The sequence below is a fragment of the Ranitomeya imitator genome, chromosome 3, assembly GCF_032444005.1.
Source record: "Ranitomeya imitator isolate aRanImi1 chromosome 3, aRanImi1.pri, whole genome shotgun sequence".
NCBI lineage: Eukaryota > Metazoa > Chordata > Amphibia > Anura > Dendrobatidae > Ranitomeya > Ranitomeya imitator.
This window is the reverse complement of record NC_091284.1, coordinates 429,868,019-429,892,129: the sequence shown is the minus strand read 5'-3', so window position 1 is coordinate 429,892,129 and position 24,111 is coordinate 429,868,019. Positions and strand designations below refer to the sequence as shown.

The following is a 24,111-nucleotide window of genomic DNA, read 5'->3' as shown; positions in this document are numbered from 1 at the left end:
AGCGATTTACGTGAATAACCCAGGACCACAAGTAGTCAAAATAAACATCTCAAAGTCCTGATCAAAATTTTACCCAAACAATATCCACTCTATGTATAATTGACCGTGCATGAAAATCGAATAGCTAACTAATAACTAATAGCTAACTGCCATACATGAAAATCGAATAACTAAGGCTGGGTTCCCATTGCGTTATGGGAACGCGCTTAACGGACAGCGTTGCATGGCGAAATTAACGCCGTGCAACGCGTCCGTTAGCGCGCCCATTCACGGCAATGGGAACGCGCAGCACTAGCGCGTGCCATGTTCGGCACGCGCTAGCGACGCGCCGGTGTTTCCTGGCGCGCCGCGGACGCTGCTTGCAGCGTCCGAGGCGCGCCCGCGGTCCGTTCCCCGCTCTCGCAGATCGGGGATCTGCGAGAGCGGGGACGTTACCGCAACCCCGGGACGCGGCCACAGTAAAAACATTGCGTTAGCGCAACCCGCTAGCGCTAAACGGGTTGCACTAACGCAATGTGACCCTAGCCTAATATCTAATAGCTAACTGCAGACTAACTTGAATCCGGTTGTATGTTCCTGTCCTGAATCCTCCTCATATACACATTATATTCAGTATAATGCCATGGATGACGCCAGTAAAGTATATCTTTATTTGGGACTACGGTAACTCAGATCCTGACTCCAGCACTGAAGGACGGTGTAACACTAAGGCTTAGTTCATATTGCGTTAATGTGACCGCGCTAACAGACAGCGTTGCACGACGAAATTAACGCCGTGCAACGCGTCCATTAGCGCGCCCATTAACAGTAATGGTGACGCGCATCAGTAGCGCGAGCAATTTTCGGCACACGCTAGCGATGTGCCGGTGTTTTGTGGCACGCCGCGGACGCTGCTTGCAGCGTCTGCGGCGCGATCAAGGTCCGTTCCCCGCTCTCGCAGATCGGAGATCTGCGAGAGCGGGGACGTTTAACGCGACCCCATAAAACAACATTGCGTTAGCGCAATCCGCTAGCGCTAAACGGATTGCTCTAACGCAATATGAACCTAGCCTTAGGGTATGTGCACACGATGTGGATTTTGCTGCGGATCAGCAGTGTTTCCCATGCTTTTACAGTTTAATGTAAACCTATGGGAAACCAAAAACACTGTGCACATGCTGTGGAAAAAACCACGCGGAAACGCAGCGGTTTACATTCCGCAGCATGTCACTTCTTTCTGCATTTTTTGCAGCAGTTTTACAACTGCCCCAATGGAAAACCGCAGTGAAAACTGCAGAAAAAACGTTGAAAATCCGCAGTGGTTTTCCACTGCGGATTTATCAAATCTGCTGGAATCCGCTGCAGAAAAATTCGCAGTGGACCCAGAATGCGTGTGCACATACCCTAATGCTTGCAGTCTGGGGGCACTGAAGGGTTAACAGTAGGAAGCCTTGGTTTTTCTTTCCCCACCCTGTGCTGTGCTTGTTTGCCAGTCCTCGCATACATTTACTACAGTCCACAGCTGCTTCTCTCCTCCCTGCTGCTCCCACAGGAGTCACAGGCTGTTAAGCTGCAGCCAAGAAAGAAAAAAAAGACTCGGCTCACTCATCCTGCAGAGCCGGCTCCTTCCGGTCACAGCAGGGAGCCGGCTCTTTGTGTCGGCTCCTTCACCAACGACCCAGCCCAGGCGTGGACGTGTTTTGGCGGGGCTCCTGCTAATTTACTGCTACTGCAGCATACATAAACGCGGGTCATTTGACTCCACACTGGAACATGCCAGGAATGAGATGGCAGAGGAAAAATGCGGGTACACCGAAGAAATCTCCTATACTGAAGCGGAGAAGTGCCCGGGAGAAGCCTAATGGAGGCCCGCTTCCCTCAGGGGGAGAAGCACGTGGTCCTGTGACACAAAGAAACCAGAAGCAGGGCCGCAGAAAGACAGCTAAGACCCCCGCTGCTACTGAGGTCCCGGCGGCCTCAGAGACCCCCGCTGCTACTGAGGTCCCGGCGGCTGCAGAGACCCCCGCTGCTACTGACGGACCGCCGGACGGTAAGGAGGAAATGAAGCGCCGAAAAATCCGCACCATCCCACATACCAAGCAGCCGAACGAAGATTCAAGGGACGAATCACTGGCTTCACCCGGCGGAGGGATATTCCAGAGGCTTCGGGAAAAAAAAGGTGAGCTCAGCTATGACGCGCCTGTGTTCATACCAGGATGTAAGGGTATGTTCACACGTTCCTGATTTCCATCCTTTTTTTTTCAGGACTGTTTTTTAAAAAACTGCAGCTCTTGGCAGAAAACGCAGGTCCTTTTTTTGTCCTTTTTTTGTCCTTTTTTGATGCGTTTTTTGATCCTTTTTTTTTTATGCAGTTTTCTATGCAGAGACTGTGTGTTTCCTAGGAAGCTTTTTAGGGCTAAAATGGCTGAAAATACCCTAAGGGTATGTTCACACGTTCAGGATTTCCATCCTTTTTTTTTTTTCAGGACAGGTTTTTTTAAAAAACTGCAGCTCTTGGCAGAAAACGCAGGTCCTTTTTTTGGTCCTTTTTTGTCCTTTTTTGATGCGTTTTTTTGATGCGTTTTTTGATCCTTTTTTTTTTATGCAGTTTTCTAACCCTAACCCTACCCCTATTCCTATTCTAACCTTAGTGAAAAAAAAAAAAAAAAATTCTTAATTTTTTTTATTGTCCCTACCAATGGGGGTGACAAAGTGGGGGGGGTGTCATTTACTATTTTTTTATTTTGATCACTGAGATAGGTTATATCTCAGTGATCAAAATGCACTTTGGAGCGAATCTGCCGGCCATTTTGCAAGATGGCGGCGCCCAGGGAGAAGACGGCCGGACGGACACCGGGACGCCGGGTAAGTATAAGGGGGGGAGATTAGGGCACGAGGGGGGCATCGGAGCACTGGGGGGGGGCATCGGAGCACGGGGGGCGGGATCGGAGCACGGGGGGGCAGCCACACTCCACCCACGCACTTCCGCCCGCTCCCCCGCACTTCCTGCTGCAGCGGTTCTGCACATCAAATCGCAGTAAAACCCGCAGATATATTTTTGATCTGCGGGTTTTACTGCGGTTTTGACCTCACAATGGAGGTCTATGGGTGCAGAACCGCTGCGGTTCAGGAAAAAGAAGTGACATGCTCCTTCTTTTTTGCCGCAGCTATTCTGCGCGGCTTCTTAAACAAAATTCCGGATCATGTGCACAGCAGTGACTGTTTTCCATAGGGTTACATTGTTATGTACCCTGCATGGAAAACAGCTGCGGTTCCGCAGTAAAAAACGCACTGTGTGAACATGGCCTATCCCTACCCCTAACCCTACCCCTAATCCTAACCCTAACCCTATTCTAACCTTAGTGGAAAAAAAAAAAAATTCTTAATTTTTTTTATTGTCCCTACCAATGGGGGTGACAAAGGGGGGGGGGGGGGGGGGTGTCATTTACTATTTTTTTTATTTTGATCACTGAGAGAGGTTATATCTCAGTGATCAAAATGCACTTTGGAGCAAATCTGCCGGCCGGCAGATTCGGCAGGCGCACTGCGCATGCGCCCGCCATTTTGCAAGATGGCGGCGCCCAGGGAGAAGACGGCCGGACGGACACCGGGAGGCCGGGTAAGTATGAGGGGGGGAGATTAGGGCACGGGGGGGGGCATCGGAGCACGGGGGGGGCATCGGAGCATGGGGGGGTGGGATCGGGGCAGCCACACTCCACCCACGCACTTCCGCCCGCTTCCCCGCACTTCCTGCTGCAGCGGTTCTGCACCACGAACCGCAATAAAACCCGCAGATCTATTTTTGATCTGCGGGTTTTACTGCGGGTTTGACCTCACAATGGAGGTCTATGGGTGCAGAACCGCTGCAGCTCCGAAAAAAGAAGTGACATGGTACTTCTCTTTTCCCGCAGCTATTCAGCGCGGCTTTTTTTTTTTTGAAATTCAGGATCATGTGCACAGTGGTTCCTGTTTTCCATAGGGTACATTGTACTGTACCCTGCATGGAAAACAGCTGCGGAACCGCAGCGGCAAAAACGCTGTGGTTCCGCAGTAAAAAACGCACTGTGTGAACATGGCCTAAAGGTACCGTCAGGCCATGTGCACACGTTCAGTATTTTTCGCGTTTTTTCGCTATAAAAACACAAAAAAAAAACGCTTACATATGCCTCCTATTATTTAAAGTGTAGTCCGCATTTCTTGTGCAAATGTTGCTTTTTTTTTCCGCGAAAAAATTGCATTGCGGAAAAAAAAGCAACATGTTCATTAAATTTGCGGAATTGCGGGGATTCCACACACCTAGGAATGCATTGATCTGCTTACTTTCCGCATGGGGCTGTGCACACCATGCGGGAAGTAAGCAGATTATGTGCAGTTGGTACCCAGGGTGGAGGAGAGGAGACTTTCCTCCACGGACTGGGCACCATATAATTGGTAAAAAATAAAAGAATTAAAATAAAATAGTGATATACTCACCCTCTGATGGCCCCGGAGTCTTCCTGCCTCTCATCGGTGCACGCTGCCGCTTCCGTTCCTATAGATGCCCTGTGTGAGGGACCTGCGATGACGTCGCTGTCTTGTGATTGGTTGCGTTACTGCGACATCATGGAAGGTCCTGCACACACCATCTATAGGAACGTACGCCGCTGAGGAGATCGGCTGTCTGCAGGGTGAGTATAACCCTTTTTTTTAATTATTTTTAAACATTCTATCTTTTACTATTGATGCTGCATAGGCAGCATCTATAGTAAAAAGTTGGTCACACTTGTCAAACACTGTCAGTCAGTTTTCCAAGTGATGCTACAGATCGCTTGGAAAACGCTAGCATTCTGCATGCTAATTTCGCTTGCAAAATGCTAACAAAAAAACAGGGAAAAAACGCAAAAAAAAAAATGCGGATTTCTTGCAGAAAATTTCCGTTTTTCTTCAGGAAATTTCTGCAAGAAATCCTGACGTGTGCACATACCCTTACACTAAACGATTTACCAACGATCACGACCAGCGATACGACCTGGCCGTGATCGTTGGTAAAGGTACCATCATATTAAAGGTACCGTCACATTTAGCGACGCTGCAGCGATTTAGACAACGATGCCGATCGCTGCAGCGTCGCTGTTTGGTCGTTGTGTGGTCGCTGGAGAGCTGTCACACAGACAGCTCTCCAGCGACCAACGATGCCGAAGTCCCCGGGAAACCAGGGTAGACATCGGGTTACTAAGTTACTTAGTAACCCGATATTTACCCTGGTTACCATTGTAAGGCCATGTTCACACGTTCCTGATTTCCCTGCTGTTTTTTCTGCACTAAAAACCGCAGCTCTTGGCAGAAAAAGCAAGTGCGTTTTTTGGTGCGGTTTTTGATGTGGTTTTTAGTGCAGTTTTTTATGCAGTTTTCTCTGCAGAGTCTGTGTGTTTTCTAGGAAGTTTTTTTTAGGGTTAAAATGGCTGAAAATACCCTACCCCTAACCCTAGTTCTAACTGTAGTGGGGGGGTGGGGGGAAAATAAATTCTTTATTTTATTATTGTTACTACCTATGGGGGTGATAAAGTGGGGAAGTCATTTACATAGTAACATAGTAAGGCCGAAAAAAGACATTTGTCCATCCAGTTCAGCCTATATTCCATCATAATAAATCCCCAGATCTACGTCCTTCTACAGAACCTAATAATTGTATGATACAATATTGTTCTGCTCCAGGAAGACATCCAGGCCTCTCTTGAACCCCTCGACTGAGTTCGCCATCACCACCTCCTCAGGCAAGCAATTCCAGATTCTTACCGCCCTAACAGTAAAGAATCCTCTTCTATGTTGGTGGAAAAAACCTTCTCTCCTCCAGACGCAAAGAATGCCCCCTTGTGCCCGTCACCTTCCTTGGTATAAACAGATCCTCAGCGAGATATTTGTATTGTCCCCTTATATACTTATACATGGTTATTAGATCACCCCTCAGTCGTCTTTTTTTTCTAGACTAAATAATCCTAATTTCGCTAATCTGGGTATTGTAGTTCTCCCATCCCCTTTATTAATTTTGTTGCTCTCCTTTGTACTCTCTCTAGTTCCATTATATCCTTCCTGAGCATCGGTGCCCAAAACTGGACACAGTACTCCATGTGCGGTCTAACTAGGGATTTGTACAGAGGCAGTATAATGCTCTCATCATGTGTATCCAGACCTCTTTTAATGCACCCCATGATCCTGTTTGCCTTGGCAGCTGCTGCCTGGCACTGGCTGCTCCAGGTAAGTCTATCATTAACTAGGATCCCCAAGTCCTTCTCCCTGTCAGATTTACCCAGTGGTTTCCCGTTCAGTGTGTAATGGTGATATTGATTCCTTCTTCCCATGTGTATAACCTTACATTTATCATTGTTAAACCTCATCTGCCACCTTTCAGCCCAAGTTTCCAACTTATCCAGATCCATCTGTAGCAGAATACTATCTTCTCTTGTATTAACTGCTTTACATAGTTTTGTATCATCTGCAAATATCGATATTTTACTGTGTAAACCTTCTACCAGATCATTAATGAATATGTTGAAGAGAACAGGTCCCAATACCGACCCCTGCGGTACCCCACTGGTCACAGCGACCCAGTTAGAGACTATACCATTTATAACCACCCTCTGCTTTCTATCACTAAGCCAGTTACTAACCCATTTACACACATTTTCCCCCAGACCAAGCATTCTCATTTTGTGTACCAACCTCTTGTGCGGCACGGTATCAAACGCTTTGGAAAAATCGAGATATACCACGTCCAATGACTCACCGTGGTCCAGCCTATAGCTTACCTCTTCATAAAAACTGATTAGATTGGTTTGACAGGAGCGATTTCTCATAAACCCATGCTGATATGGAGTTAAACAGTTATTCTCATTGAGATAATCCAGAATAACATCCCTCAGAAACCCTTCAAATATTTTACCAACAATAGAGGTTAGACTTACTGGCCTATAATTTCCAGGTTCACTTTTAGAGCCCTTTTTGAATATTGGCACCACATTTGCTATGCGCCAGTTTACTTTTTTTTTTTTTGATCACAGTGAGGTTATCACAGTGATCAAAATGTGCACTGCGCATGCGCCCGCCATTTTGGAAGATGGCGGCGCCCAGGGAGAAGACGGACGGACACCGGGAGGCCCGGTAAGTATAAGGGGGCGAGATGAGGGCCCGGGGGGCGTCGGAGCACGGGGGTGGCATCGGAGCATGGGGGGGTGGGATTGGGGCACGGGGGGACAGCCACACTCCGCCCACGCACTTCCTGCTGCAGCGGTTCTGCACCACAAACCGCAGAAAACCCGCAGATATTTTTTTTCGTCTGCGGGTTTTACTGCGGGTTTGACCCTCACAATGGAGGTCAATGGGTGCAGAACCGCTGCAGTTCCGCACAAAGACATGGTCCTTTTTTACCGCAGCTATTCAGCGCGGCTTTTTTAGTGAATTTCCGCAATGTGGGCACAGCAGTTCCTGTTTTCCATAGGGTACATTGTACTGTACCCTGCATGGAAAACAGCTGCGGACCCGCAGCGGCAAAATCGCGGCGGTTCCGCAGTAAAAAAAAACGCATTGTGTGAACATGGCCTTAAAGTTAAAAAAAACCAAACACTACATACTCACATTCCGGTGTCTGTCACGTCCCTCGGCGTCAGCTTCCCTGCACTGACTGTCAGCGCCGGCCGGAAAGCAGAGCAGTGACGTCACCGCTGTGCTCTGCTTTACGGCCGTCCGGCGCTGACACAGTGCAGGGAAGCTGACGCCGGGGGACGTGACAGACACCGAAATGTAAGTATGTAGTGTTTTTTTTAACTTTTACAATGGTAACCAGGGTAAATATCGGGTTACTAAGCGCAGCCCTGCACTTAGTAACCCGATGTTTACCCTGGTTACTCGGGGACTTCGGCATCGTTGGTCGCTGGAGAGCTGTCTGTGTGACAGCTCTCCAGCAACCAAACAGCGACGCTGCAGCGATCAGCATTGTTGTCTATATCGCTGCAGCGTCGCTTAATGTGACGGTACCTTAAGTGCAGGGCCGCGCTTAGTAACCCGATATTTATCCTGGTTACCATTGTAAAAGTAAAAAAAAAACAGTACATAATCACATTCTGATGTCTGTCACGTCCCCCGGCGTCCACAGGGTTAAAGCTGCTTTCGGCAAGAGCGCTGCTAATGCACGCACTCCGGCCGAGAGCTTCCCTGCACTGACTGTCATCGCCGGCATTAACAGCGGTGACGTCACCGCTATGCTCTGCTTTACGGCTGGCACTGACAGTCAGTGCAGGGAAGCTCTCGGCCGGAGCACGTGCATTAGCAGCGCTCTTGCCGAAAGCAGCTTTAACCCTGTGGATGCCGGGGGACGTGACAGACATTGGAATGTGAGTATGTAGTGTTTTTTATTTTTACTTTTACAATGGTAACCAGGGTAAATATCGGGTTACTAAGTGCGGCCCTGCACTTAGTAACCCCATGGTTACCCGGGGACTTCGGCATCGTTGAAGACAGTTTCAACGATGCCGAAGTCTTTCCCCGGATCGTTGGTCGCTGGAGAGAGCTGTCTGTGTGACAGCTCCCCAGCGACCACACAACGACTTACCAACGATCACGGCCAGGTCGTATCGTATCGCTGGTCATGATCGTTGGTAAATTGTTTAGTGTAACGGTACCTTTAGAATCAGTCTCACAGCAGGGTCATTTACAAGAGGACAACCCCCTTGCTATAACAATAAAGCGATAAAGAAGTTAGACTTTAGCGCCTCTCACAATATCAGTAGAGAGGGGGCAGTCACCGGTAGTCATCTTCTGGATCTCCTAAATATATGAAATCATGAATCAATCAAATGGGTCCCTCGGCTCTCTGGATCAACTAGAGAGCATTCATTCTGAGGAGTTCACTGAGGAGATGGACTCCTGTGACTACGGTGAGGATTCTCCTCAGAGGGGAGCGAGGCTGATGATGCTCTGTCATCATCATCATCATCATTAACTTCATCACACTCTGGCTCTGCTTTAGATGACTTAATAAGCCATGGGGGTTCTGTGACAGCTGAGACGCTTCCACAGGAAGAAGTCTTTAGTAAACTGGGGAAAAACCTGTCACAAGGGCAGCGTTCCTTTAATAACTCACTGATAGATAACATTTTAGCTTATGATGACCACCTTTCAGAAAGATTTATGACCAATTTATGCAAAGCTTTTCCAATCTCTATGGACGCAAATGGAGCTAAAACATCTGAAAAACTTATTAAAAAGCTTTTCAAGGACACCTTTTCACAATTACTGCTCCACTCTCTGATAAACATCCCCATACTCTAAAATCGTATTCTCCTAGCAAAAATCAGGAAAAGATGCACTCTGATCTTGTGGGGTGCGTTTCTGTGCTTGCAGATCCTCTGGCCAATATAAAGAATGAGAGCCTCATTCCAGAATAGCCTGGCTACCTTCGAGAACTTCAAAAGAATAAACAACCTAAAAATCCGAGGGATCCCCGAATCGGTTAAAAAATCCCAATTGGGAAGCTACGTTTCCTCCATGATCTCCCACTTGTTCCCTACTACTCAAGGGAAAAATTTGGTTGAAAAAACATTTAGGATACTGTTGAATATAGCCGCAGATGATGTTGTTTCATTTTATCCCAACTGGCTGAGAGACTCACTGCTGGACATTGCAAGTAACCCAAGGTTCCTGTCCTCCGCGTACAGCCACTTAACCTTCTATAGGGATCTGTGCAAAGATACCTTACAAAAACGTAGACTGTTTCAGCACTCTACCCAAAGACTGCAACAGGCGGGAATACAGTATAACTGGCACCAGTTTTCTAACCTGAGGTTTCACTTTGCATCTAAATGGTACACCTTCTCTTCTCCAGCAGAGGCAGCGGTCTTTCTGAACCGTGCGGGTATAAACCCAACTAGGTCCTCCTCAGGGCCCACTTGCTCAACTTGAACTAAATCTTCTCCGAGTATGTAGGAAAATATTTTTCTTCCTTTTCTTCTTCAGATACTCCACATTGTAGCATGTAAATGAACCGAACTCTTCCGCCCACAAAGTCCGAGGGTCATCTGGAGATGACCCGGAGCCGACAGGCCTTCGCATACTATTAATTTTTACTGGACAGCTTCAGAGTCGATCTAATTGCCCAATTATACCTATATTAATGTGGATATTATTGCATTATCTATGTCACTGCATTCCTTACTCAACCCCTTTTTTAGGTATTGTCTTTTAAGTTACAGCGCAGTGTCAGAGTTGACTTAACCAAGTTTATAAGTAGCTATCATATAATCCCTACATTTATGTCAAATAATGGTTATACTATTACTTTGCAGGGTTTATTACGCTGCCCTATCTATACTAATTTGTAGCACTACATATAGCCTAAAATTCATAGCCTACTGCAACTTCAAAGTTAGTATAAGAGTTACACATATCATTTCCCTTGTCAACATACATTTTACTCAATACTCTCTTAAGTACTATTTCTATGCTACATCTACCTTGTAAATTCTTACAGTATTATGTGATTGCTTGTCTCCCCTATTTTTATAGGGTTTTTTTCCCTACTCTCATATCCCTCCCCTTACCCACCTACCCCTCCTTGTCTACCCTTCCCAGTTAAAATATAAAACCCAATAAAACTTTTTGAAAAAAAAAAGATGTATCCTGGGAATGTGACTGTACGAGGCTGTGTGTGAACATGCCCCAGTGTGACCCTCTGAGCGCAGAGACTGTGCGGTGTCTGTGGGTAACTACAGTCCGGTGATCGGCTCTATTCTCAGATGTGTTCCGGGAACGTGACCGTACTAGGCTGTGTGTGAACATGCCCCAGTGTGACCCTCTGAGCGCAGAGACTGTGGGGTGTCTGTGGGTGACTACAGTCCGGTGTTTGGCTCTCAGCTCAGATGTGTCCCGGGAATGTGACTGTATGAGGCTGTGTGTGAACATGCCCCAGTGTCAATACAAAAACAGATGTCGGCGCACTACACTATAACAAATAGTATACAAGGGGTGCGGAAAAAGTGGCAAACAACATGAGCCAAGGGAAGGAGAAAGAGCCACTCTACAAAAATCCGCACACCACAATCAGGTATAATAGTATAAAGGATAAACTTTTATTGATACATAATATTAAAAACATTTAAAAATATCCCCACAAAAAACTCAAATTCTGCCAAACATACATAATGCTAAACACTGTGAAATAACAGTTAATATAGCATACCTCCCAATAGCATGTAAATAATATGTCTTGCTGTGGTACCCAAATCGCTGCAATACAACAGAGATAATATACAAGTAATGGTAAACAACAGCCTATATATACAAGCCTGGTGACCTGCCCTCTCTTAATAAAAATGCTACCACCTGTATGCCAGTAATGAATGAACGAATCCGGTAACGTCTGATGTTAGTATAAGTACGTATCAAGTCCTGATAACCTAGAAGGGGTTAAATCACCTAATAATAGCGATTCCAGCCGAGATATAAACCCCTATGAGATCCAGATGGTAAACCAAAGGTTAAATAGTTAAATGGCCGCGGTACTAGCAGAGGTCCCAATGCAAAGATAATCAGTCCCTGGTGCCGATATGAGGTGCAGCACCTGGGTCAGACATGAGACCACAAAAGATGTCGGGCGGGTCACCTGAGAGGATGAAGCGGCAGAAATAAACGTGGGGAAGAACCCTACGCGTGTCGCCGTTACCAGAACGGCTTCATCAGGGGAAGGTAAAATAAAACCACCAACAATAAGAGTTTAAATACCTTAGTAAAGGCGTGGATGAGCGCGCAGTCAGATCGGGAGGCCGGAACCGGAAGTGGTCAATAAAGGGGAGGAGCCCGAAAACAGGCAGGCGTCCCTGCCGAACAATACAAAGTGCGCATGCACTGAAAAGAATATTCAGTGCAGCGCCCGATGTAATGAATAGCGCTATTCACCTAGACACAGATAGGGGGCCGTGAATCACCAAAATATACAAGAAATGAAAAATACCAAAAAAAAAAAAAAAAAAAAATTATATATATAAAAATTAATGGAAAATGAAAATAAAAAATAATAAAAAAAAAAAAAAAAAATATCGGCACCAGGGACTGATTATCTTTGCATTGGGACCTCTGCTAGTACCGCGGCCATTTAACTATTTAACCTTTGGTTTACCATCTGGATCTCATAGGGGTTTATATCTCGGCTGGAATCGCTATTATTAGGTGATTTAACCCCTTCTAGGTTATCAGGACTTGATACGTACTTATACTAACATCAGACGTTACCGGATTCGTTCATTCATTACTGGCATACAGGTGGTAGCATTTTTATTAAGAGAGGGCAGGTCACCAGGCTTGTGTATATATAGGCTGTTGTTTACCATTACTTGTATATTATCTCTGTTGTATTGCAGCGATTTGGGTACCACAGCAAGACATATTATTATTTACATGCTATTGGGAGGTATGCTATATTAACTGTTATTTCACAGTGTTTAGCATTATGTATGTTTGGCAGAATTTGAGTTTTTTGTGGGGATATTTTTAAATGTTTTTAATATTATGTATCAATAAAAGTTTATCCTTTATACTATTATACCTGATTGTGGTGTGCGGATTTTTGTAGAGTGGCTCTTTCTCCTTCCCTTGGAACATGCCCCAGTGTGACCCTCTGAGTGGGGAGACTGGTGTGTCTGTGCGTAACTACAGTCCGGTGTTCGGCTCTTGGCTCAGAAGTGTTCCGGGAATGTGACTGTATGAGGCGGTGTGTGAACATGCCCCAGTGTGACCCTCTGAGCGCAGAGACTGTGCGGTGTCTGTGGGTGACTACAGTCCGGTGATCGACTCTTGGCTCAGATGTGTCCCAGGTAGGGTTGAGCGACTTTCAGTTTTTTTAGGGTCGAGTCGGGTTTCGCGAAACCCGACTATATCAAAAGTCGAGTGAGATCGGCCGATTATCGCGAAAAGTCGGGGATCGACCGAAACATGAAACCCAATGCAAGTCAATGGGGAAGCAAAGTCGTCAGTGAGTGGAGGCCAGGAAAACATGTACAGTGCCCATTTTAATGGCAAAAACATCCATTCTTGTTACTGAAGCTTGTCAATCTTAATTTACCTCATAATCGTAAGGCATTGGAAATTGGGGGTCATTTGGCTAAAGTTGTGGGGGGTAATAATAATAATTTTTTATTTATATAGCGCCAACATATTCCGCAGCGCTTTACAAATTTTAGAGGGGACTTGTACAGACAATAGACATTACAGCATAACAGAAATACAGTTCAAAACAGATACCAGGAGGAATGAGGGCCCTGCTCGCAAGCTTACAAACTATGGGGAAAAGGGGAGACACGAGAGGTGGATGGTAACAATTGCTATAGTTATTCGGACCAGCCATAGTGTAAGGGTACCGTCACACAGTGGCATTTTGATCGCTACGACGGCACGATCCGTGACGCTCTAGCATCGTAACAATATCGCTCCAGCGTCGTAGACTGTTGCCACACTTTGCAATGTACGACGCTGGAGGGATAATTTCATGACGTATGTGCGATGTAGAAGCCGTTGGTTACTATGCGCACATCGTATACAATATCGTGCACACCTTTGTTACACCATGCGATCATGCCGCCACAGCGGGACATTAGACGACGAAAGAAAGTTTCAAACGATCTGCTACGACGTACGATTCTCAGCGGGGTCCCTGATCGCAGGAGCGTGTCAGACACAGCGAAATCGCTGGAACGTCACGGATATATCGCTGGAACGTCACAAATCGTGCTGTCGTAGCGATCAAAATGGCACTGTGTGACGGTACCCTAAGGCTCAGGTGTTCATGTAAAGCTGCATGAACCAGTTAACTGCCTAAGTATGTAGCAGTACAGACACAGAGGGCTATTAACTGCATAAAGTGAATGAGAACATAATGCGAGGAACCTGTTTTTTTTTTTTTTTTGTTTTTTTTTTAAATAGGCCACACAGGGTAGGGCTGGTTCAAGTATTTAGTGGGCCCAGGAAATCTGGACCACGTCACGGCAGTGAAGCAGGGAGAGGTAAGTATTTAAACTTTGCAAGTGCTGTGATCCTGAGCAAGCAGGGGGGGCCCACTTGTTGGCACTGGCACAGGGTCCCTCAAAGTACGGCGGTGTGTTTGCACGGCGGGGGCGCCTTCCACCGGCAGCGACACTTTTGCGTACTATGAGGGGCCCTGTGCCAGTGACGTCGCCAACGAGTATTCCCCCCCCCCCCACCCCCCACCTGATGAAGGAACCTGCACTTTTATCTGCACCTTCCTCTTTGTCCTCTTGTAAGGTGGTATGGTATGTGGGAAGGGGAACCTGACTTTCAGCAGGGTCACATTCTTGCTGTGTAGCGTGCACGGGGAATGTAGCGTTCTGGGTCAATGTACCATCAGACTCATCTATCACTGGCTGGGCAATGGGCAGGATGAGGAGGAAACTGATAAAAGCCCAAAGAATAAAGTGGGCTAAATGCAGTTCAAAATTGGTAACAGGACTAACCAGGGGGCATTGCTTTGTTCAGTGGAGTACAACTGTAATGAGATGCTGACACAGTGATTAGGCCCAAATCAGTAAGTAGGCTAAATGCAGTTCAAAATTGGTAACTGAAGTAAACAGGCGGCACTGGTTTGTTCAGTGTAGGAGAACATCAAGGAGCGGCAGACACCGTTAGTAGGGCCAACAAAACAAGTAGGCCAAATGCAGTGTTATATTAAAAACAATTTAACGAGAGCCTAAAGATAGAAGCTAGGGAAAGGCAACCTGGAGAACACCTTGGAGCGGAAGACACCGTTTGTAGAACCCAGACCAAACTTGTAGGCCTAATGCAGTGTTGTCAACAACTACTTAACGAGAGCCTGAAAATGGAATTTCAGGACTGGAAACCAGGAGAACAGCACGGAGCGGCATACACCGTTAGTAGGTCCCAACCAAACTAGTAGCCCCACTGCAGTTGTTCGATTAAAAAACTAACAAGAGCCTGAAGATTAAAGCTCAGGAAAGGCAACCAGGAGAACACCTTGGAGCGGAAGACTAAGTTTGTAGACCACAAAGAAACTTGTGGGCCCAATGCAGTTTTATAATTCTGACAAGCTGAAAAGCAGCCATTTTTTTTTTTTTTTTTTTTTTTTTTTTTTAAAGGAGGACAGCTGTATTAAGTGGCGCAGACAGACAATGCTAGTAGGCCTTACACCGCAAAGTAGGCTCACTGCAGGTTGAAAAAAAGTTGCATGGGTACACGGTCGGCATTGGTGTGCTTAGTGGAGGACAAATGGAAGGAGGGACCGCAGACAGACTTAGTAGACCTAAAATTTTAAAAAATAGGCTAAAAGCACCTTTGATTATGTGGCAGGGGTACACAGGCAGCATTGGTGTGGTCAGCGGAGGACGATTGGAAGGAGTGTCTGACACAGTACTCCAAAAAAAGAAATAGATGTTGATGTCTTGCAAAACAACAAACCCCCCCCAAAAAAGGGTGGCATACTTAGGTAAAGGGGAGGGTTCCTCTGCTGAGTTTCAGACATAGTAATTTGGCGCTAATGATTTACTGTTGTCAATATAGGACACTGACCCTGACTATTTAAACTAGCATCATACATGTCAACAAATTGGTATTGTCAGTGCCAGGCATTGAAGGATGTCAGCGCATAGACTAAACATTGGTGGAGCTGTGAGAGATAATTTAGCAAGTGGTAGAGCACTGTTTGAGCTGGGGGGGGGGGGGGGGAACTCTCTTGTGGCTGGCGGTACAGGCCCAGGGCCCCTCATGTTACAACGGTGTGTCTGACGTTGGGTGCGCACCACCACCGCCAGAGACACTTTATTGTACTATGAGGGACCCAGTGGCAGTGCCTTCGACCAAAAGCGGGCACACCCACCTCTTCAGACAAACGGCACTCTCACGGGTGCTTGTGCCAAGTGGCGAGACCACGGCCCCGTGGGGGGAGTTATCCCATTTAGGGAGGTGTAAACATGTCGTATGCTGGACAAACATCTGCTGCAAATTAAGAGATTGGAACAGTCAGTAAGACCAGTCCACAAGCAAGACCTTTTTATAGAAAAGCTAGGTGTCAGCCGGGAAAGGTGGGGCAAAATAATTCGAAATCCATGAGTGGTTGATTTTAATGAAGGTTAGATCATCAACATTTTGGGTAGCCAGACGAGTCCTTTTTTCGGTCAATAATGAACCAGCAGCACTGAATACTCTTTCTGAAAGCACACTAGCTGCTGGGCAAGCAAGCTCCTGCAATGCATATTCTGCCAATTCAGGCCAGGTGTCTATTTTGGTTGCCCAGTAATCAAATGGGAATGACGGTTGAGGGAGAACATCGATAAGGGATGAAAAATAGTAACCATACTGGACAAATGTTGTCTCCTGTCACTTTGAATTGATGCTGCAGTACCTGTCCTGTCTGCGGTCATTGCGAAATCACTCCACAACCTGGTCAGAAAACCCCTCTGTCCAACGCCACTTCTGATTTGTGCACCTCTAACACCTCTGCCCTGTTGCCCCCTGCACCTCGTGTGAGAACCATCACCGGCGCTGTGTGCCGGAATCAAACGGTCTACAAGAGTTGCTTGTTTGGTTGCTAATATTTGTTCTAGGTTCTCATGTGGCATGATATTTTGCAATTTGCCTTTATAGCGAGGATCAAGGAGGCAGGCCAACCAGTAATCGTCATCGGTCATCATTTTAATAATGTGTGGGTCCCTTTTGAGGATACGTAAAGCATAATCCGCCATGTGGGCCAAAGTTCCAGTTGTCAAATCTGCGGTTGTGCTGGGTTGAGGGGCAGTTTCAGGCAAATCTACGTCACTTGTCTCCCTCAAAAAACCTGAACCCGGCCTTGCAACGGCACCAGTTTCTATTGGCCCCGGAGAAGCTTCCTCATTCAAAAAATACTCATCCCCATCATCCTCCTCATCCTCCTCCTCTTCGCCCGCTACCTCGTCCTGTAGATTGCCCTGACCAGACAATGGCTGACTGTCATCAAGGCTTTCCTCTTCCTCGGCTGCAGACGCCTGCTCCTTTTATGTGCGTCAAACTTTGCATCAGCAGACGCATTAGGGGGATGCTCATGCTTATTATGGCGTTGTCTGCACTAACCAGCCGTGTGCATTCCTCAAAACACTGAAGGACTTGACACAGGTCTTGTAGCTTCGACCACTGCACACCTGACAACTCCAGGTCTGCCATCCAACTGCCTGCCCGTGTATGTGTATCCTCCCAGAAATACATAACAGCACGCCTCTGTTCGCACAGTCTCTGAAGCATGTGCAGTGTGGAGTTCCACCTTGTTGCAACGTCGATGATTAGGCGATGCTGGGGAAGGTTCAAAGACCGCTGATGGTTCTGCATACGGCTGGAGTGTACGGGCGAACGGCGGATATGCGTGCAGTCTGCGCACTTTGAGGAGCAGGTCGGGTAACCCGGATAACTTTTCAGGAAGCACTGTACCACCAGGTTTAAGATGTGAGCCAGGCAAGGAATGTGTTTCAGTTGGGAAAGGGAGATGGGAGCCATGAAATTCCTTCCGTTATCACTCACTACCTTGCCTGCCTCAAGATGTACAGTGCCCAGCCATGACTGAGTTTCTTTCTGCAAGAACTCAGACAGAACTTCCGCAGTGTCTGTTGTCGCCCAAACATTTCATTGCCAATACAGCCTGCTGACGCTTGCCACTAGCTGTCCCATAATGGGACACCTCGTGTGCAACAGTGGCAGCTGCGGATGAAGTGGTCGTGCGACTGCGGTCTGTGGACGAGCTCTCGCTTCTGCAGGAGGAGGGGGGGGCGAACGCCTACAGCCAACTGTTTCCTAGACCGTGGGCTAGTCAGAACTGTCCCAATATTGCTGTCCCCTGTGGACCCTGCATCCACCACATTAACCCAGTGTGCCGTGATGGACACTAACATCCCTGCCCATGCCTACTATTATGATCTGGTGGCCTAGGATCAGCATGAGACGTACTCTGGAGAAGGTGGTACCTGTACTGACCGCAAACCCTGAACTTAACTCCGCAACTAGAAGTAGCCGTGGGATGTACCTAACACTCCCTAGACACCTCGACACAGCCAAAGGACTAAACACCCCCAAAGATAGTTTTCGTGTTTCTATCTTGTCTCAGAGAAAATCCCCAAAGGACAGACAGCCCCCCACGAATATTGACTGAGAGGAGAGGGAAATGACATACGCAGACTGAAATCAGGATTTTAGCAAAGGAGGCCACTCTAGCTAAATAGAAAGGATAGGACAGAGTACTATGCGGTCAGTATTAAAACACTAGAAAATATCCACCACAGAAAATACAAAATCTCCATATCTAACTAAAGATATGGAGGGTATATCTGCATCCCCAGAGATACCAGCTTGGCTGAATAAATCCTTACACAGACAAAGCTGGACAAGACAAAACATGGAAATGCACTGAACTATAAGGCCCACAGCATGTGGACAGCAAAAACCAAGCCAGAACTTATCTTTCATGATATGAACAGCAAAGCAGGAGAGACCAGGCAGGGATGTGAATCCTCCAGAAACATGGACAACTGGCACTGACTAAAGGATCAAGCAAGACTAAAATGCCCAGTCAGAATTGCAATAAGTGGACACACCTGATGAATGCTGTGATCCAAAGACAGCAGCACTACCACTTATAACCACCAGAGGGAGCCCAAGAGCAGAATTCACAACAGCCTACTGGTCCATGCATCTGTTGTCCGGTGCACCTTTGTACTCAGATTGCCTGAGTGCATGGACGATGCGGTCTTTTACATGCTGGTGGAGGGCTGGGATGGCTTTTCTCGAAAAGAAGTGTTGACTGGGTAGCTCGTAGCGTGGTACAGCGTAGTCCATCAGGCCTTTGAAAGCTTCGCTTTCAACTAACCGGTAGGGCATCATCTCTAATGAGATTAGTCTAGCAATGTGGGCGTTCAAACCCTGTGTACGTGGATGCGAGGATGAGTACTTCCTTTTCCTAACGAGAGTCTCATGTAGGGTGAGCTGGACTGGAGAGCTGCAGATCGTGGAACTAGCGGGGGTGCCGGTGGACATGGCAGACTGAGAGAGGGTTGGAGATGGTATTCTTGCTGGTGCCGTACATGCAGTGTTTCCTACCACGAATGTGGTGATTCCCTGACTGCTTTGGCCTGGCGACGAAACCTGCACATTTACTGCAGGAGGTGCGGGAAATGGTGGGCTTACAGTGAGGGAAGGAATGTAGCGTTGCTGACTAGCTTCATTGGCCGAGGGTGCTACAACCTTAAGGGACGTTTGGTAGTTAGTCCAGGCTTGCAAATGCATGGTGGATAAATGTCTACGCATGCAACTTGTATTTAGACTTTTAAGATTCTGACCTCTGCTTAAGGTAGTTGAACATTTTTGACAGATGACTTTGCGCTGATCATTTGGATGTTGTTTAAAAAAAAAAAATGCCAGACTGCACTCTTTCTACTATCGGATACCTTTTCAGGCATTGCAGACTGAGCTTCTTTAACCGGATGGCCACGCTGTCCTACAACTGGTTTTGGTTTTGCCACGCGTTTTTGGCCAGATACGGGCCCGGCAGATGGAACCTGTTGCGATGTTGATGCCTGCTGCGGCTGCTCCTCCTCCGCTTCAGAGCTACTGCCGCCTGCACCCTGTTCCCCCAATGGCTGCCAATCGGGGTCAACAACTGGGTCATCTATGACCTCCTCTTCTATCTCGTGTGCAACTTCGTCTGTGTCACCGTGTAAGCCTGTGGTATAGCGTTCGTGACTGGGCACCATAGTCTCATCAGGGTCTGATTCTGGATCAGTACACTGCGAGGGCAATGTTCTGGTCTGAGTCAAAAGAACAGCATAGTAATCTGGCTGTGGCTGTGCATCTGTGCACTCCATGTCCGATTCATCTTGTAATGGGCATGGCCTGTTAACTGTTTCACTTTCTAAGCCGGGACGGTATGTGTAAAGAGCTCCATGGAGTAACCCGTTGTGTCTCCTGACGCATCCTTCTCTGTTGTTCTTGGTGAAGACAAGGAAGCAACTTGTCCCTGACCGTGAACATCCACTAACGACGCGCTGCTATTACATTTAGCAGTTTCAGAAGAGGAGGCGAAAGAGCTAGAGGCTGTCAGCAAGGAAAGCCAAAACTTGTTCTTGCTGCTCCGGCTTTAAAAGCGGTTTCCCTACTGCCAGAAAAGGGAGCGTTCGAGGCCTTGTGTAGCCAGACGACGAACCTGGCTCAACAACTCGAGACTTGGGTGCTATATTGCTTTTCCCACGACCACCTGATGCTCCACCACCACTACCATCATTACCAGCTGGCAATGACCGCCCACGACCTCTTCCACCAGACTTCCTCATTGTTTGAAAAACGTAACCAAACTAACGGTATTTGTTACTGTAAAACCAGTTACAGATTAACTCAAACTTCTGTTGGATTTACAGTATATATCGCTTTATAGGTGGGTGAGACTGCAGGGAAAATCGGGCCCAATGTATAACAGTACACAGCTTCAGTGGCAGACAGATATGCCACTAACAGGACTGACGCTGATGCAGACACTACCAATAAAAATCTCCCCCTTTATATTTTTTCTGGGAGAATATTTAACCCCTTCAAGACCCAGCCTATTTTGACCTTAAAGACCTTGCCGTTTTTTGCAATTCTGACCAGTGTCCCTTTATGAGGTAATAACTCAGGAACGCTTCAACGGATCCTAGCGGTTCTGAGATTGCTTTTTCGTGACATATTGGGCTTCATGTTAGTGGTAAATTTAGGTCAATAAATTCTGCATTTATTTGTGATAAACACGGAAATTTGGCGAAAATTTTGAAAATTTCGCAATTTTCACATTTTGAATTTTTATTCTGTTAAACCAGAGAGATATGTGACACAAAATAGTTAATAAATAACATTTCCCACATGTTTACTTTACATCAGCACAATTTTGGAAACAAAATTTTTTTTTGTTAGGAAGTTATAAGGGTTAAAATTCGACCAGCGATTTGTCATTTTTACAACGAAATTTACAAAACCATTTTTTTTAGGGACCACCTCACATTTGAAGTCAGTTTGAGGGGTCTATATGGCTGAAAATACCCAAAAGTGACACCATTCTAAAAACTGCACCCCTCAAGGTACTCAAAACCACATTCAAGAAGTTTATTAACCCTTCAGGTGCTTCACAGCAGCAGAAGCAACATGGAAGGAAAAAATGAACATTTAACTTTTTAGTCACAAAAATTATCTTTTAGCAACAATTTTTTTATTTTCCCAATGGTAAAAGGAGAAACTGAACCATGAAAGTTGTTGTCCTGAGTACGCTGATACCTCATATGTGGGGGTAAACCACTGTTTTGGCGCACGGCAGGGCTTGGAAGGGAAGGAGCGCCATTTGACTTTTTGAATCAAAAATTGGCTCCACTCTTTAGCGGACACCATGTCACGTTTGGAGAGCCCCCGTGTGCCTAAAAATTGGAGCTCCCCCACAAGTGACCCCATTTTGGAAACTAGACGCCCCAAGGAACTTATCTAGATGCATAGTGAGCACTTTGAACCCCCAGGTGCTTCACAAATTGATCCGTAAAAATGAAAAAGTACTTTTTTTTTCACAAAAAAATTCTTTTAGCCTCAATTTTTTCATTTTCACATGGGCAACAGGATAAAATGGATCCTAAAATGTGTTGGGCAATTTCTCCTGAGTACACCAATACCTCACATGTGGAGGTAAACCACTGTTTGGGCACATGGTAAGGCTCGGAAGGGAAGGAGCGCCATTTGACTTTTTGAATGAAAAATTATTTCCATCGTTAGCGGACACCATGTCGCGTTTGGATAGCTCCTGTGTGCCTAAACATTGGCGCTCCCCCACAAGTGACCCCATTTTGGAAACTAGACCCCCCAAGGAACTAATTTAGATGCCTAGTGAGCACTTTAAACCCTCAGGTGCTTCACAAATTGATCTGTAAAAATGAAAAAGTAATTTTTTTTCACAAAAAAATTCTTTTCGCCTCAATTTTTTCATTTTCACATGGGCAGTAGGATAAAATGGATCATAAAATTTGTTGGGCAATTTCTCCCGAGTACGCCGATACCTCATATGTGGGGGTAAACCACTGTTTGGGCACTCGGCAGGGCTCGGAAGAGAAGGCGCGCCATTTGACTTTTTGAATGGAAAATTAGCTCCAATTGTTAGCGGACACCATGTCGCGTTTGGAGAGCCCCTGTGTGCCTAAACATTGGAGCTCCCGCACAAGTGACCCCATTTTGGAAACTAGACCCCCCAAGGAACTTATCTAGATGCATATTGAGCATTTTAAACCCCCAGGTGCTTCACAGAAGTTTATAACGCAGAGCCATGAAAATAAAAAATAATTTTTCTTTCCTCAAAAATGATTTTTTTAGCCTGGAATTTCCTATTTTGCCAAGGATAATAGGAGAAATTGGACCCCAAATATTGTTGTCCAGTTTGTTCTGAGTACGCTGATACCCCATATGTGGGGGTAAACCACTGTTTGGGCGCACGGCAGGGCTCGGAAGGGATGGCACGCCATTTGGCTTTTTAAATGGAAAATTAGCTCCAATCATTAGCGGACACCATGTCACGTTTGGAGAGCCCCTGTGTGCCTAAACATTGGAGATCCCCCAGAAATGACACCATTTTAGAAACTAGACCCCCAAAGGAACTAATCTAGATGTGTGGTGAGGACTTTGAACCCCCAAGTGCTTCACAGAAGTTTATAACGCAGAGCCATGAAAATAAAAAAAAAAATTATTTTCTCAAAAATGATCTTTTAGCCTGCAATTTTTTATTTTCCCAAGGGTAACAGGAGAAATTTGACCCCAATATTTGTTGTCCAGTTTCTCCTGAGTACGCTGATACCCCATATGTGGGGGTAAACCACTGTTTGGGCACACGTCGGGGCTCAGAAGGGAAGTAGTGACTTTTGAAATGCAGACTTTGATGGAATGGTCTGCGGGTGTCACGTTGCGTTTGCAGAGCCCCTGGTGTGCCTAAACAGTAGAAACCCCCCACAAGTGACCCCATTTTAGAAACTAGACCCCCCAAGGAACTTATCTAGATATGTGGTGAGCACTTTTAACCCCCAAGTGCTTCACAGACGTTTACAACGCAGAGCCGTGAAAATAAAAAATCATTTTTCTTTCCTCAAAAATTATGTTTTAGCAAGCATTTTTTTAGATTCACAAGGGTAACAGGAGAAATTGGACCCCAGTAATTGTTGCGCAGTGTATCCTGAGTATGCTGGTACCCCATATGTGGGGGTAAACCACTGTTTGGGCACACGTCAGGGCTCGGAAGTGAGGGAGCACCATTTGACTTTTTGAATACGAGATTGGCTGGAATCAATGGTGGCGCCATGTTGCGTTTGGAGACCCCTGATGTGCCTAAACAGTGGTAACCCCTCAATTCTACCTCCAACACTAACCCCAACACACCCCTAACCCTAATCCCAACTGTAGCCATAATCCTAATCACAACACTAACCCCAACACACCCCTAACCCTAACCACAACCCTAATTCCAACCCTAACCCTAAGGCTATGTGCCCACGTTGCGGATTCGTGTGAGATATTTCCGCACCATTTTTGAAAAATCTGCGGGTAAAAGGCACTGTGTTTTACCTGCGGATTTTCCGCGGATTTCCAGTGTTTTTTGTGCGGATTTCACCTGCGGATTCCTATTGAGGAACAGGTGTAAAACGCTGCGGAATCCGCACAAAGAATTGACATGCTGCGGAAAATACAACGCAGCGTTCCCGCGCGGTATTTTCCGCACCATGGGCACAGCGGATTTGGTTTTTCATATGTTTACATGGTACTGTAAACCTGATGGAACACTGCTGCGAATCCGCAGCCAAATCAGCACCGTGTGCACATAGCCTAATTCTAAAGGTATGTGCACACGCTGCGGAAAACGCTGCGGATCCGCAGCAGTTTCCCATGAGTGTACAGTTCAATGTAAACCTATGGGAAACAAAAATCGCTGTACACATGCTGCGGAAAAACTGCACGGAAACGCAGCGGTTTACATTCCGCAGCATGTCACTTCTTTGTGCGGATTCCGCAGCGGTTTTACAACTGCTCCAATAGAAAATCGCAATTGTAAAACCGCAGTGAAATGCGCAGAAAAAAACG

General features: G+C 46.4%; 1 protein-coding gene across 1 annotated transcript in view; it reads left to right on the top strand.

Moving 5' to 3' along the window:
- The first annotated feature begins 1,634 nt into the window (after nucleotides 1–1,634).
- LOC138670176 (Krueppel-like factor 12) overlaps nucleotides 1,635–24,111 on the top strand; it is a 43,208-nt gene continuing 20,731 nt past the window's right edge. Inside the window, exon 1 of the mRNA XM_069757273.1 lies at nucleotides 1,635–2,158. Within this exon, the coding sequence (XP_069613374.1) occupies nucleotides 1,753–2,158 (406 nt within the window). The 5' untranslated portion in view covers nucleotides 1,635–1,752. The remainder of the gene's footprint in view (nucleotides 2,159–24,111) is intronic.